The 16,184-nt window shown below is 37.5% G+C and overlaps 1 protein-coding gene across 3 annotated transcripts; it reads right to left on the reverse strand.

Annotated features, from left to right (window-relative positions):
• Positions 1-1,185: 1,185 nt before the first annotated feature.
• LOC103985707 (carbon catabolite repressor protein 4 homolog 6) lies at positions 1,186-15,890 on the reverse strand. Of its 3 annotated transcripts, none has more exons than XM_009403512.3 (16): positions 15,655-15,890; positions 15,038-15,539; positions 13,748-13,914; positions 12,913-12,978; positions 10,388-10,440; positions 9,924-10,005; positions 9,755-9,804; positions 9,263-9,353; positions 6,452-6,544; positions 6,231-6,263; positions 6,049-6,143; positions 4,931-5,978; positions 2,892-2,977; positions 1,898-1,982; positions 1,730-1,800; positions 1,186-1,593 (listed from the first exon to the last, which is right to left on the reverse strand). In XM_009403512.3, exons 1-15 carry the CDS (start codon positions 15,724-15,726, stop codon positions 1,732-1,734), a joined length of 2,592 nt encoding a protein of 863 aa, XP_009401787.2. In that variant the 5' UTR covers positions 15,727-15,890; the 3' UTR covers positions 1,186-1,593; positions 1,730-1,731. The 3 variants fall into 3 exon arrangements, with proteins under 3 accessions (XP_009401787.2, XP_009401779.2, XP_064996036.1); XM_009403504.3 differs by having other exon boundaries at positions 1,186-1,655; XM_065139964.1 differs by lacking the exon at positions 6,231-6,263.
• Between the last annotated feature and the right edge of the window lie 294 nt (positions 15,891-16,184).

The following is a 16,184-nucleotide window of genomic DNA, read 5'->3' on the forward strand; positions in this document are numbered from 1 at the left end:
AACTTTATTGTGATTAAGAAGATTTTGTGCCTCCAAAAAATCCAACAGCGATTTAACTCTTAGAGAGCCTCGGAATTTTTATTTTTTATTATTTTTTTAGATTAAACCTCTTATTTTTCATAATAAGTGTGAAATTACAGAGTAATTCTTTGCATATCAGCCCATCCAATTCAGTAAAACCGGTTTGATTATAGTGATTTTACGTAATAGAAAATTTGGGTGTGCTTCAAATACAAATTGGGCATTTGATCGACCGGTTTGACTAAAGAATCAACTTCCAATTATACACTTAGGTCCTTCTCCGGATATTTGCCCATTAATTTAAAGACACGCATATCAACCATCTCATGTTCTCACAGGACTACTTATATTAAAAGAACCAAATTAAAATAATCAAAGAAACAAAAGAAGCAAGCTTCGAGCTGAGGAATTGGGTGTTGGCGTCAAAGGTCATGAGTCTCAAACTTGAGCGCCACGACTCGTCTGAGGTCGCGTGTCGGTCGTGCTATACGGAGTAAAAGAGTTAACTATCTTTGACTTTCCAAACGTTGAAATCGAACGAGCAGCCTCTCACCACGCACCCACGTTTCCTTCGCTGCGAGTTATTGGCCGGCAACGAAGATGACGACGTCCGTGACGTGTGGTGAAGTTTCTCTGTAGTCAATTCAGCTACAGAGGACGGCCTGCTAGTGCAACAGTCATGCAGACTTGGTGGATCACGTTCTGATATGATAAGTTGGCTCAATTAATGATGAGAGACTCGTTCCGTTAATACTTTTTGACGTGTTAACGGAGTTTGAGATCCTAAGTTGCCAGGTTTTGTGCAACATTAATCTCGTACGCCCACTTCACCTGACTGGAACTAAGAGTAATATCAGTTTGATTGATACGAAAGAAGTGATGCATTTGATAGATGTTTACAGATTTGGTCTATATGTTGGAAAGGCGGAAATGACAGAGTCAAATAGGACGGACGACCAAGCAACCTACCACGGTTATGACGCACGTGTTTAAGAGGGGGGCATCAAATGAGATGGATCGGGAGTACTTGGAGTCAAAGGCTCATCGCTGACTTCTAGTTGGGTGCCAGATAGGCGTCAACACTAGAAGCTACGTTGAAAATGCTCATACGGGTACAGGGTCTAGAAATAGTCAGCATACCACAGACAGACCAAAGGGCAGTAATACCGTCACGAAATTAGCTTTTTATGACATATGGTGAAAATTAATTTCGCAAAATTAACATAAATCTACAGAAAGAAGAGAGGAGCAGAAGATTGGATGACATTAGTAATAAATAATTCTGTGTTTCCGAAGAAAAAGCAGGAGTTGTTACCAACATTTTCCTGGAACGCCAGACCATTCTTATAATCACCTGAAACATGCACGAAGCTCTTTTAGCAGCAGCGTTGTCTGGATCAATAAATTTCATTGAAGCAAAGATGGGAGGGTAGGGCTTTAATGCTGGAGGCCGCGTCACCAGAAGATTTGGCATTTGACCATACAGGGTCGACTCAGGAATCGCCATGGAGCAATCTGCTGGAGAGCAAGCAGCGTATGATTGCCCTACGCTCAGCAGCACTTGTCAGAACACTGCCCAAAATGAACACCTTTGATAAAAGATTTGCTGTTTCTCAGGAAATGTGATGCTGGAGCTAAACAATACAACGAATAAAAAAAAGCATCAATGCAAAATATGCGACGGGCATCGAGCCTCTCGAGTTCAAACCTCTATTTAGTCGAGGAGCCATTCGTAAATGCCAGTTCACAGGCCAAGGCAACATGGTCGCTTCCCCATCTCTGGAGAGAAGTTTAACAAGCCTAGTCAGTTGGGTTCCCAGTTGATCGGAGTCATACCAGAGGGTTTGCCAATGAAACATAGTCAAACTACAATTACCCTGGTTGGAAAACCCGAAGTCTGCTGTAGAACATGTTTAGGGAATGTTTCCAGCACTTTGGCGGTCTGAAGACCTTCAGAAGACCTGTACATCCATTGTGTTACAGTATCTTTTTCAAAACATGATAGAGAACGAATAGAGTGTTTAAATGTTCTTTGCTCATCAGATAAAAGCCATTAAAAAAGTCGATGAGAAGAGTACACAAAACAACAACAATCTACTACAAATCAACACGTCACAACATATACATAAACCTAGTACCTCTGGCATGCCAGCAAGACCATTCAGTTAGAACACTATCTAAAGAATCAGCCTTACAAACAGCATGTAGTAACAATAAGCAAGATAAAGTAAATAATGATTAGTTCAATCAGACAAGAAACGTCTCAATGAGAAAGAAATGAAGAGAGCTAAAATGAATCTACTGGGCTCTGCTAATGTGAAAACATATCACAACAGTCCAACTCAAGTCAGCCTGCTTTCAAACCCATATTTGCATCTTAAGGTCAGATCTTGCTTCGGTCATGGTCGGTGTGTCCAAAGTCAGGTAGGCGAGTCTTTGGACATAGATGTCAGTAACTAGGTTGTGCAAGGGATGGTCCCTAACCTTATTCGATAAGCTTGAGTTCCACCATATAACAAGGGATATCCTATGTGCAAATGAAACACGAGGAGGAATAAATGGCAGGAGAATGTGTTTCCAGAAGCTCCAACAAAGATTGGCAAACAGGACCAATCATAGAGGCTATTTTTATACATACGCATTCTGGACTGAAATATATACTCTGGTCAGTACTTTTTGTGTTCAACTGATATTGTTTGCATCAAAAACTACAATCTGCACATAGCACATAAGTGCAAACCACACCAAAAGCTTAGAGAACCACCACTTTAAATTCTCAAATGATAAGGAACGAGAATCAAGTCAGAAACATAAATACGTTTTACCACTGTACATGAATAATTATGAGATGATGAGATAAAGATAATAACCATATATAGTCAACAGTGCCCATAAATCGCCGGTTGTAACTGGTAACTAGGGGTTCTCTGCTAGAGTCCTTTGTCCCCACATAATCCTGTCGAGAAGAAAGAACAAAAAGTAACAATTTGCCTCCAGCATGTCTGAATCTTGAACAAAGTATACCAACAAAGTAAACTTTTATCATATGGTTCTGATGAAGCAATTGATGTGCAGAAGTAGAGGTAATTATATCATCCTATGCTGTCAGAATACACAACTTTCTAGAAATAAAATTCTTCACAAACTTTTATCATATGGTTCTGATGAAGAAATTAATGTGCAGGAGTAGAGGTAATTATATACAACTTTCTAGAAATAAAATTTTTCACACAACGAAAGCTAAAGAAAGCTGTTAAAACATCTGGGCTTAAATGAACTGAAAGGATCATCTGCCTTCCACTACCAAAAGAAAAAAGCAAAAAGAACAATGTCAGAAGAATCTAGCAGAAGATACAGCAAGTAATATATATCTGCATGGCCTGCAAAAATGGGTGAACATATGATAACAAAGAATAATAATGATATCTTCTTTAGTTTTAGAAATTCTACCGAAACATCAATAAGATATTTCTTCAGTTTGAGTCTGCTGCAGTTTCTTGTGGGGATTTCAAGGACAAGTTCTCAGTGGCATATCATTTGAATTTTCTAGTGGTTACTTGATTAGAAAACAAGGCCTTTGCTTTGCAAGACAACAGAGAAAGCAATCTGATGAGATGCTTAAAACTGGGTATCAGTTTAGATCTTTCATTTTACCTTCATGACATGGAGTCAATACCTCCATTCTGCAAGAATTTCCACCCCTCCAGATGTAAAAGCCTTAACATGCATGTTCTTTTTTTTCTCAGTCATGTTTTCATATACTGTTTACTAATCCTGTCTTATAACACCGCATCCATATTTTCAACCCATCTTGAAAATCGTAGTTGATTCAATAATCTCAGAGTTATTATAATGCAATTTAAAACTGCATCCAAGTTGATTGAGTTTAAGAATATTCTAAGAAATCCTTGTATGCCATTCTTTGGTAAAACTGCTTAAGAAAATAAAAAAATTCAATTAACACACTAAAATCTGGTTGTTCAAATCTGAGGGGAAAAAAACCTGATCCTTGTAGTTTCAGATTAAAGAAAATGGAATGCAGATATAAGGAATATATAAGGAGAGATCTTTTGGTCTCAATTGTTTGCAACTTTGAACTTCAGACATGGAAACTCTGAATAAGTCAAAGACCATAATGGTCACGGAAAAAGTAGGCATCAACTATCACCATTATTTTTATTTCACTAATATCAGAATCATCAAAAACAGACCCACCACCAAGTAGAGGTAACACATGGAAAGAGACACTTGATGAGTTAATCTCATTGCATGATCTTTAAATGGTTCCACAACTAAAGGAACTTGAGGCGAAAAAGATTGGCATAATCTAGTATTACTAATTTGACTCTTCATAAAGATTTATTGGGAGGGAAAATATATTAAATTATTTCTACAGACACCAAAATGCTTATACTAGCTATATAGCATTCTTAAGAAACAGTTCCTCCAACCAAAGATTTTGTGCTTTAGTTTAAAAAAAATGAACACTTACCAACCAGACCAAACAAGCCTCCCTTTGGCATTCGTACCTACTGGGTTACCATTGTGAACTCTTAATCCATTCCAGAACAGACAAATAGTGCAAACTTACATTGTTACCAAATAGAACCAGCAAGCACAAGAACCGTTTAACTGATATCAGGAATGAGGTAAACAGCATTAAAGCAACAAAAGATTGACAGTATTCATAAGATCACACTGAAAAATAACTAATAAGATGAGGTAAGTTGTAGATTCTTTTGATAGCATAATTCCAAGTAATAACAAACATGTAAACCAATCAAGCAATTTATGTTGGATGAGTAACAAGATTTTAACTCAACCAAGCAACACAAAGAAATGTCTTAAGAAATCATAAAAAATTAAGTAAAAGACACAAAACTCCAAAGCAAAATAAGAAATCATTTACCTCCACATCTGTGTATACGCTCCTTAGTTTCAAACTATGTTCGAGAAAATTACAATCTGCACTCCCTGATGCAACCTCAATTTCCATTGGAGTCCACAAATATGGATCATATGAACGCCTTTCAAAACCATCATCTAATGAAAATGCACCACGGAGAGATTCTTCCCGAACCCCCACACTTAGAGGATCCAACTCTGAACTATGGCTTGAATCGAATGAATGATTTTGGCCTGAAGTTACAGGATCATCACCAAAATGACATACATCATCAGTTCCTAAAAGTTCTCTAAAGAAATCTGGGTCAGAATTCTCTTCTGAACAGGAGATATCTTTGCATATATTTTCAACTTCACCTACAGAATTGTGATTTTCCAAACAATTATTAAACAGATTCACTGTAGAATCAAACTCTGCTGACAGGCTGGCCACATCATTAACCGACTGTTTAGATTCATTGTGATAATAGGAAATGTCTGAACATGTAGTGGAACTGGAACCTGAGTACTCCTTAGATGATGGAGCCCCAATATAGCTGCAGTTCTCCTTTTGTACTACATTATCAACTAAAACATCTTGACAGGCCGTACCAGCCGAAGTTTCAGATGCTTGAGCTGCTGAATCAGCAACAATGTCAGATGCTTTTATAGTTTGAAATGATGGAGACTCATAATCATCATTGGACTCATCAAACATATTTTGCTTTGACCCTGAAAATTCTATCGTTGACCTACTCATATCAGAGTGAACCCCAGCAGAGCACTGATCAATGCTAGAAATTTCTAAGGCAGTTCCCTGGTCCATGATTGGCTGGATACAACTTCTACAGGACTCGCTGCAGAAACTCTCACCACCTATTTTATTTGTGGCCACATCAGGTACTGTGCATGTCTTATCCAGCAACCAACTCTCAGAGAAAATTTGAGGTATATCTAGCAGACCATTGCTTGTTCCTTCACGGACAGGAGCTTCTTTTGTTACATATTGATTTTCTTCCTTATTTTGAGGTTTGCAATTAACCTCAGTACCTCCACTCATGTGGGGCTGAGTCCTGAAACAAGAATATAAGCATTTTGAGTCATTAAACAAGATAAACACATGTTTAACAGGATACCATTTACCTAGATGTACCAGGGCCGTAATATGGCCTTGAAGAAGAAATGCATGCAGAATATTGTCCTGATATCTGATCCCGAGCAAGACCAGAAAGGGTCAACTGCAAATTTGAACAATTGAAAAGCTAATGATCACTCAGAACAAGAAACTCTACAGCTGCTAGAATATATTAATGATAAAGAATTACCTTCTGCTCAGCTATAAAATTGTAAAGTGGACTCTGAGAAAAAAAGGCATCAGTATGGAAAAGAGACACAAAACAGGAAAGATGGGGAAGTGAATTTACATTTAACTTATGGGAGGCAGTGTTTTAACTGTGATATTACAGTGGCGTTACAACCATTTGGACCAAAGTATTAGCACTTAGAGCTAAAGGATGCTAGCAACAAAGACAATAAAACAGCAAACCTTAGGTGTAGAATTAAAATCTCCACAAACGATAACTGGGGCATCATTCCAGATTTTAGAAACAGCATAAGCTCGATGAAGAAGCGTCCTTACCTGTTGACAAGCTGTAATTAGCAAGCACAATATATGAGAATCTTGTGTTCTACCATTGAACAGAGACTGAACTATTTTAGACCAAAGCAGAGAGGAATCCTACCATAGGTCTTTGAGAAGGAAAAAGGCTAATGCTATTATGCTGGTACTACCAACTGCCATCTTATAATTTACATTCAATTATAGAACCACAAAGTGCCACAAGCAAAGGCCTTTGTTTGAGTGAACTTAATCAAACCATTGATCAAAAAGGAGTTCAGTGATTATCTGAAAAAAGAATCTTAATAGATCAAGTTCATTCATTAGTAGGAAACCCTCTACCCAATCCACAGTCCAGATTCCATGTCCGGATATATGATACTTTTTATGTCCTGTATCACAGTCATACATGATCCAAACCACCGAAATTGGTGATCTAATTTCATCAAATCACTCGGCTGTATACAAACAAACAAATAAATCCACAGACATTCCTACTCTACGGTCCATAGAAGAACTCAGGAAAAAAGAAAAGAACAATGACTTTATGTCTTTCAAGCCTTATATTACCACTGTTGTATTACCAGTTAAAGCATAGCTAACTGCTTAGCAAGATTGAAAAGAAAAATTATATCACATAACCCAAAATAACAACCCGACTAATCCTGGTCCGTGGTGAAAAAGCCACACCAGAACCACAACCCAGACCATTCAACATTGATAGTTATTCAAGCACGTGTTAGTCCCCATCTTTCTCAAGCTGTTATACAAATTATTCTGCAACATGCATGTGTCTACTAGAAAAGATAAAATCCTTTTTAAGGAAATATAGGATTGCAGCAAATTTTGCATATCCACAACATAGCATACTCCTAATCAGCATGACCTAGCTGTTTCTGATGTGCCTAATTGGCAATGTTTGTTGCAGTTCCAATTATTTGTCCTATTTAAAGGAAAAAATTTGAGTCATTTTTGTTAAAAGGTTTCATCTCCTAGGTATAGATATTTACTTGCTTGCATAAACAAAGAATAAGTATATCTTTAATTGGAAAAGTTAAGGATAAGATATGTGGGCGACATGCTCTAATAGTGCTATGATCGCAGTATGAGGATTTCTTACCAAGCATTCTATTGCCCTTCAAAGCACATATAATTTAATTTATACACCTCTCCTTACTGGTATATTCAATAGTATTCCTTGGCATAAATCTGATTCACCAAAAGCAATTCTCTCATATAATGATAGCTACCATTTGACTTACCATGAAAAAAATCATGGTCACTTCTTGTTGTATCTTTCCTTTACCACTCATCTATCTTAACATGGTTATATATGCTTCATTAACATTTTGCACATTGTTGTTCTCAAGCTGCCAAACACCCAAGGCAGGCTAGTCTTACAACAGTCTTACACCATATATCTTTAGTCCAAAGTAATCCATGGGGGCCATACAACTCATCAAATATGTTTTCTACTTTAGCCAACTTGATACTTCTATGCAATATTTACTTGGAGATCTCATTCTTGCTTAATATATTTCTTTTAGCTATAGAAAGATAATAAATTTTGGTATTCAACCATCTATTCTACTATGCCTTCATTTGCTGGCTCACTCACTTAAAAATGCACATGCTGCATCATCTCTTACTCCACATTCAAAAACATGGTTTACAATTTTTTGTGGTACTGCCCATATCGGATGTCATATTCCAATTAGTGGGGATTGGAAAACATTAAAAGCCAGTGTAGTGAAGACGCATTGGTTGGCAATAAGTGCTTTGCCTTACTAAATTGAATTGGACATGGCTGAACTGCAACTTAATTTTGTGCAAACTAGCTGATAGAATCAAGCCAGATGTGAATGAACCAAGAGATTGTAATTCTGAATAGGTTCGAATGGCTTCATTGCCACTTTCTTTGCATGAGGTACTCTACCTCATATTGGACACTAATTGTCGCACCACCTTGCATTGACTGGGAAAACCAAGTGTCTGTCTCTACTATCCAATTTGTTGTTTTTATGTTTTTACACTATAAAAACTTTTCCTTCAGGTTCTTTTTATTCTCTAATTTTCTTCATCAACAACATCAAATTGCATATATTGGCATGACAACCATAAACCAATAATCATAAGTTTAAAAATGGGTGCATGATGGTACATTATTGGCATGAGATTTAGTGCTAATGATTCTCTATGATGACTCATTAACTATATCAGATGGCAGAGACCCCACACCAATTCAAGTCAGCAGGTCATCAATACATCCTAGACTGCAAATCTTAATCAGCACCATGCATCAACCATGTTAGATACTGAGCAGTATGGCAAATATGATGGACATCTAAAATGTTGTTCACATAAGATTTTGCTAAAAACATGTATTTCCATATTCAACTTTTTTGCTGTCTGCCCATGTTTGAAGCAAACCAATGAGGTACTCATGGTAGCAAATACATAAAATTTCAAAGAAAATTTGCTTTGAAATCATTAAGAATCCTTGTAAATTAAATAGGAGACCTATCAAATCAAAATTAAGGATCCTTGGAAAATTCAGTGCAAAACTTAAAGATTTTAGGGCATCTTTTAATAATATAAGGACAAAACTAAGCTGCTCGAGTATAAGTTAGTTCTTACCAGGATATAATCAATACCATATCACTTAGCTGCATCAGCCAATCAATCATCAAAAGATGTTTAAGCATAAATTACAGGGACAAACAAGGATAAAGGACATACCTGACCAAGCTTAATCTCTCCTCTCTTAGGGTTGTAAAGGACATGGATGTTACATACAACCACTTGGTTAGCTTGTCTCAACTGATCAGAGCTGCATAAGCAATCAGAAACACAGACAAGGTTCTATTGGTAGTTATACCACCTAGCAACTAAATGAAGAAACATGAAAGGTGAAAACAAGAAGCATTACAAAAAGTACATCAAGATGAGTCTGGAACACACTATTGTGAAAGTCAGAAAATTACAAGTATGCAGAATACATTGTATGGTTGCAAAACTATATATTTGAAGATGAAGTTGAACATTATAAAGCCGTATGCAGAGACATTGGTAAAATTAGAAAACCCAAAAACAAAAAACAAAAAAAAACAAATATGCAGCTCCTGCCATTGTTCAATCTAAATTTCAATGATGGAAAAATGTAAGTTTGTAAGTGTACAGTAGCAAATTATGTACAATACAAGGCTAAGTGCACAGAACTTAACAAAGTACCTTTTCAGTAAAGATGCAGACTCGTTTTTGACGGAGCTTTGGATCGTTGACTGACCAACAAAAAAAATGTTTTTATATTTTGACAGTGTGCAACATTGCCATCCGCTGAAAATCAAAATGAAGATGAAAACATATAAACATAGAACTTAAATCAACTAACAGGACTTACTTCCAGTACACAAATCTGAGCAACATTATCCCGAAGACCAAGTTTTTTGAACTCAATGGTCTCAACATATTTCAACTGAAATCTGTTTAGAAAAATAGATAATTAAGATGCCAACATGTAAACAATCTATGCTCCAAAACACCAAATAAAATATTTAAAATTTGAACAAAATAGAAGATGGTTACAAAAATGTTTCATTACTCAGCTTAGAAAATTAACATATAAGGAAAAATCCTTTTTTTCAACCATAACAATCATAAACAATGCATAGATGGTTGAAAGAACTAAGTGTCCTTATTTGAGCAGTATATCCTGGGTAAGGCATAAGATTATACATCAAAAGATTTTTTTAAAAAATAATTAATATGTTAATCTTAATTTAGCAGCTCCCCTATAGAATCCTACTTCTATAATAATTTTTAGTTTATGGTATATGCTAAGATTCGACCTTAACTCAACCTTACCTGTTTGTTCTCCAAAATATTGCACAACCATCAACTGCATCTCCAGTACGCATCTGGATAACCGATCAAATATCATTAAAACTGCTAGAAGCCACATTCACAAAGTCACTTTATTTTGTCATGGCATGCAAATGATTATGTGCTAATATATACATGAGGAAACTGCTACTATAATAAACAAACTAGTATGCACTTTAAGACATCTCGGGAACTTTATTGGAGTGCATAATTTATTCTTACATTAATTCTATATTAAATCAAGGTCTTCAATTTCGAATAATACCGTCCGATACTGGCAGTACGTACCGGTCCATCAGCACACCGATACATGGACTGCTCGTTACCGGCCGGTGTATATATATATACCGAACGGTATACCGCTCGGTATACAGTACCGTACCGTACCGAGTGAATGTTAAAACTCCGGTATGATACGATATTTCAATCCTTGTATTAAATTACAAAGTGTAACACTTTTGTACATGGAATCACCTCCTAAAATTAACCGAAGGGATCTTTGAGGCTCCCTATTCCAAGACCTCTTCCTTTTTTAAAAACTATTGTAGATTTAATTAATGAGATCATGTTCAAATATCCAACAAATTGAAGGATCAGCTAGAACTTGTTGCCTTGTTGGGACTTGCCGAATGCCAGCCATGACTAAGATAGTACCTGACATTTTAAATCTCGAGGCATATTCCATACATCCAACTATTGCAGCAATCTATTTGAGTTGAATAGTGTATTCCAAATATTTTAAACCACCAAATGCATGTCCATTACGAGACACAAACTGAAAATTGTCAATGATTGAGATGACTGAAGTTATTGTTGCAATCATATGCATCGACAATATTCCATGAAAATAATCTATAACAAGCACTAGGTAACAAGAGAATAAAGATGTAAATCAAAAGTCTTTGTCAAGCCGTATGATGGTAATCGAAACACCTTTCAAGCCTACACAAAGCACCAAAAGAATAAAAGTTAACTATATTCCCTTCAAATTGGTTATGAACAATTGAACATGTTTTTAATTTAGTGTTTTTTTAGTTAATTTTACTTTTTAAGAGGGACTTTTATAAAAAAAATTCATATCTAGTTTAGCATCATAGATTGCTCAAGAAGAAGAAAAGGCACCAGTAAGTCAAAATAAATCAAAGTAACATTTATACTGAATTACAAATTATTCCTAGAAGGAAGTTCACTACAGATATGGAAGCATGTCAATCAAAACTAGAATAAAAATAAAGATTATTTGTCATAGGAAATCTGAAATTGTTTCTTTCCTGAAGAAGGAAAAAATGAGTGACTGAGATTTGAGATTATTAGAAGTAATTATATTTTTCTTAATTCATATTATTTTATATTCTCCTTTTACTTGGGAAGTCTATAAAAAGAAAAAAAGCATATTGTCTTCGGGACATCAATCAAACAATAAAAAAGGTGAACAAGTTTCATACATGTGTGTGATGTGAAGCCATAATCTACCCCCAACCCCCAAAGTGGCTTCGGAGTGAGTCAAAAAGTTATTCAATTTTTTATCTTCCTCTCTTCTATTTCTCGATTTCCTTCCATTTAAGTTCTAGCATACATCATCTCTGAAGCCTCAATTCCATTTCTCAATATCCCATACAAGATCTACCAAACCTTAGACTATTGATATTTTCAAGTTATTGAAGCTATTAGGCACCAAAAACAAGTGGATCAACTTCACAATTAAGTAATAGCCAAGAAGGACATCAACGTCTTCTTCTCTCTCCAAGGACAATTGTTCATAGAGGTGTGTGATATAATATCCATGCTCTTTGGTTCTTTCAAGGCTTCATAGTCTCATTTTGGTTGGGTTTTGTGGTCCTTCCTGGTTTATCAGCACAGCTTGTGTGCGGCCATCGCGCAGAGACCAAACTGCCCAAAGACAAAGCATCTAGTATGCATGTATTTTGGGACAAAGAGCAACCCAAAAACATAGTGTCTTGAGTTGATTCATCGTATGGTTCCACCGCTGTCGTAGAGACAATTAAAGGGTGGGGACTTCTGTGTGTGCCACAAAGTCTTGGACCCTTTGTCACGTGACCATTTGTGAAGTTCTTATTTGTATTTTGTAGTTCCTATCAAGTGTTTACTTAAATATATACTTGTGAGATCCCAAGTTTACATTTCTACAGAGCGACGATAGCAGTTTATATGCACATTCACATTCTTTCTGACCAATTTTCTCTTTTGCAAGTTCTTAGAGGACCCTGTGAGGATGCACAGCTTGGTAAAACCAGCTAATTACATATCAAAATGACCCTTTTCCATTTTATCTTTTTTCCTTTCTCTGTTCATAATCTCTCTTCCTTCTCCTCTATGCACTATCACCCTTTAGGTTGCTTACATCACCTTAGTACAATGTTGCATATCATACTAGTGAGGATGTAGAAACATTAAACAAGTCGCTTGTTAGCATAATCAATTATTTCAAGAATATGATACAAAGGCAATAAGTAATCAAAAAGATTATCAAAGGCCATGGTAACAACCTTCCAAATACCAGCATATCCTTGAGTTGCCAATTCTTTTTCCAGATCATAAAATCTGTCAACTTCCTAAAAGAGGCATCGAGAGATTTTAATATAAACATTAGAGCATATAGATGTGCTACTTGTAAAAAATGTAGTAGCAGGGAAACCAATAAGCGTGATGACCATGCCTTATCAAGAATGAATACTTTTAGTGTATCCTACTTAGGATATCCAGGTGTTCAAAAGAATCAAATAGATGAATGAAAATTGATAGCCAATATCAGGTTAAGAAGCTAAGCAGGTATTCTGAAGAACTTACAATCAATACAATCCTTTTAAGTAGAATTCTGCAAGAATTTCAAGTGATCAAATTACCACTATACATCCATTAAATATCAACTGTGATTCATGATAATGTAATATGAAAAAATAAGACCGATTGAACATTATCAGTATGTCGATCATGATAAATCGGGTGATATGCCAGGCAGTTCCCTCTTTAAAATCCTTTTTCAGGATTTTCTGAAATGCAGCATGGTACACCAGTATAGCACTAGTCCAAGCCCAGACTGATCCACCAGCATACAAGATTGCAGACCTTCATACTTTCAGTTACTAAAGAGAAGCAACAAATGGAGTACTTTACTACTTTTGCATTAACAATACCCAAACTTTTTTGGTTAAACTGCAAATCAAGAAAGGGGTCATGATGCTACCTTGTGTAGTCCAGTAGAAACAGGAAAATAATCAAGCCAACTACCCATGTTTATAAGCATATATAAGATAACAAATAAAGGGCTACAACACGAAGAACCTCCCAGAACTAAGTTGCGGTGATTGCTGAAAGGATTACCTGAAGGCACATTATATCAGGAGCCCAAAGTCGAAACTCTAGAAGTAACTTTCTCTTTCGCCATTCCCAATCCAAGATGTATTGTGGTATGTGAAAATAAAGCTTGGATCTATGATCTCTAGCAAGGTAGTCCGCAAGTATATTATAAGAGAGCATTACAAACCGCTCTGGAAATAAGACAACAGGTTGTAAGGAATGAACCATTTTGATAAATTATACATGAACCATGTCCTACAGTCAAGCACACAAGTCAATGACATAAAATATAGATATAACAAGAACTTTGAAGTCAAAATTTAAATTACAATATATGTGTATGCATGTTTGTGGATGCAGTCAACATTGTTCTTCCATTACCTACATTGTTCTTCCATTACCCAACAATATATTGGAGCAAGGGTTTTTAATACATAAATGGAACTATGATATCCTTAAAAGCATAGATTTAGGTTTCGGCCAAAATGTACTATTTTGGCGGAAACTTGATTCCTAGTGAGACACTGACACATGACTTCGGTCATTTTTAAGGTTAATCAAGTTCCATTCTCATATGGTACATTTGGCAAAAACTCTCTCTATTGAGGAAACAATATATGATACAAGGCATTTTGTGGTTAATTAAGTTTCATTCTCAAGATTTTCTTTTCCCTTATTTAAGCAGAGGTGACTAGCATGATAGCTCGTTAAAGATTAGGGATTTAAGAGAGGAGATCATCCTTTTCAAGATCATGTTTTTTTTTCCCTTTTATTATCAAGATCATGTCGAAGACCAAGTTCCTACCATAAACTGAGTGACTTTGTTAGTATATACGTATATTTACACATCCACAAGCACAAATCTACATAGACATTGGTCATTTCTCAATAAAACAATCTCAGGACGGAATATGAAGCTGTCAAAGAGTTGCCCATATGATAACCCCTATTTCTTGGTATGTGTGTAGTATTCATGTTTATTGCTTGTTCTTCCTTTCTGTCCTTTCAATACTTCATTTCAAAAGCTTTAATCGGTCATTGATTGTAACTTTTAACATTTTGTTGCATCAGATCAGTAAATTAGATTGCAAAACAATATACAAATCCCCAAGGACACCGCTTCTTGCATCACCGATCCAGTTGCTTTCTGGATCGACTCTTTTGAGTAGCAATGAACTTGTATATTGCTTCCAAGCATAAGATACCTAAGAGCTTCATCAATTATAAACTTAGTTTTATTTTGAAGATCAGAGGACAAGAAGAAGTGAAATTATCTTCACAACCATGAGAAAAAATAAGAAGACAAAAGATTACCACATTGAGGAGGTGGTTGTGAGAGACAGAAGCTCCAAGTCCGGTAATCTGCTGGCCTAGGCGGTGGAGATGGGCGGAATGCCTGTGGGCGAAAGGTGGAAGGAGAGTAGGAAGATCGAGGAGGTAGAAACGGCGACGGAGGAGAGTCGTGAGAAGGCGGAGGATGGCCATAAGGTGGAAGAGCAGGGGCGTAAGCCGGGGGAGGGGGAGGGCCATAGTAAGGCGGAGGAAGGCCGTAAGAAGGCCGAGGAGGCGGAAGAGGGCCAAAAGACGGCGGCCGCCACCGACCGAAGGATTGGTGCGGAGCACCACGAGGGTACCAAGCGGCGCCGCCCTTCTGCGACCGCGTCCAATCGTAGTTGGCGTCTCTAACAGCCCTGAAGTGCGAATCGCCGCTAACGGACGAGGGGGCAGCGCCACCTTCCATGGCAGCGCCGGTGGCGTCTGCAGGCGGAGGCGGCGGGTCGCGGAACCCACGGTGGCAGTGGTTACGCGACGGAACCTGTGAAAGCCGACAAAAAACGGAGTCAAGAATGGACGAGCAAGGCGGGCTACCTTCAAATGGCGACGAAGATCGATGGATCGATTAACCGATGGGTCAATCGATCGATCGTCACCTTGAAGCGGGAGGGCGAAGACATGGCGGTGCAAGAGTTGGAGGCCTGAAATGGAGGAGGAGCGAATCGCATAGCCCCAACCACTCTGTTAGCCCGAGTATTAGTGGTCGATGGAGAGGCGGTGGGGGGGAAGACGAGACGCACGGCCGCTCGGGGGCGGGGCCACCGCACCCCACGCGCTCCCACCGTCCGATGCCTGAGGCCACCCGCGAGCTCTCCAGATTCCTTAAAACCCGAGACCGTCGAGGGGGTTCGGCTCCAAAGCCAAAACCGTTCGTGTTCGTTCGCCTACCACACACGGACACGGTTACTTGCTGGACGCGGATCAATCAAACCGGACCACTAAACCCAATCAAACCGGGCTCATAGACCCAATTATGCACCCGACCCATGTTTTAATTTTGGGCCGGTGGTCTCACCCCGGCCCAATTAGCCCTACCAAATATTCATGAAATAAGGAGTTATTCCGAGCATATATAATTGTTAATGAAAACAAACTGTTATCTTAATTTTATATATTATTAAAATAT

The sequence above is a fragment of the Musa acuminata genome, chromosome BXJ1-1 (assembly GCF_036884655.1).
Source record: "Musa acuminata AAA Group cultivar baxijiao chromosome BXJ1-1, Cavendish_Baxijiao_AAA, whole genome shotgun sequence".
NCBI lineage: Eukaryota > Viridiplantae > Streptophyta > Magnoliopsida > Zingiberales > Musaceae > Musa > Musa acuminata.

What these genes read in the sequence shown, in the direction of transcription:
- LOC103985707 (XM_009403512.3), bottom strand. Translation starts at nt 15,726, where the DNA reads ATGCGATTCGCTCCTCCTCCATTTCAGGCCTCCAACTCTTGCACCGCC. An exon ending in CTGATATAATGTGCCTTCAG is followed by an intron (nt 12,979 to 13,747) that starts GTAATCCTTTCA and finishes TGCCTCTTTTAG; the next exon opens with GAAGTTGACAGATTTTATGA. An exon ending in GAGAGATTAAGCTTGGTCAG is followed by an intron (nt 6,545 to 9,262) that starts GTATGTCCTTTA and finishes GCTTGTCAACAG; the next exon opens with GTAAGGACGCTTCTTCATCG.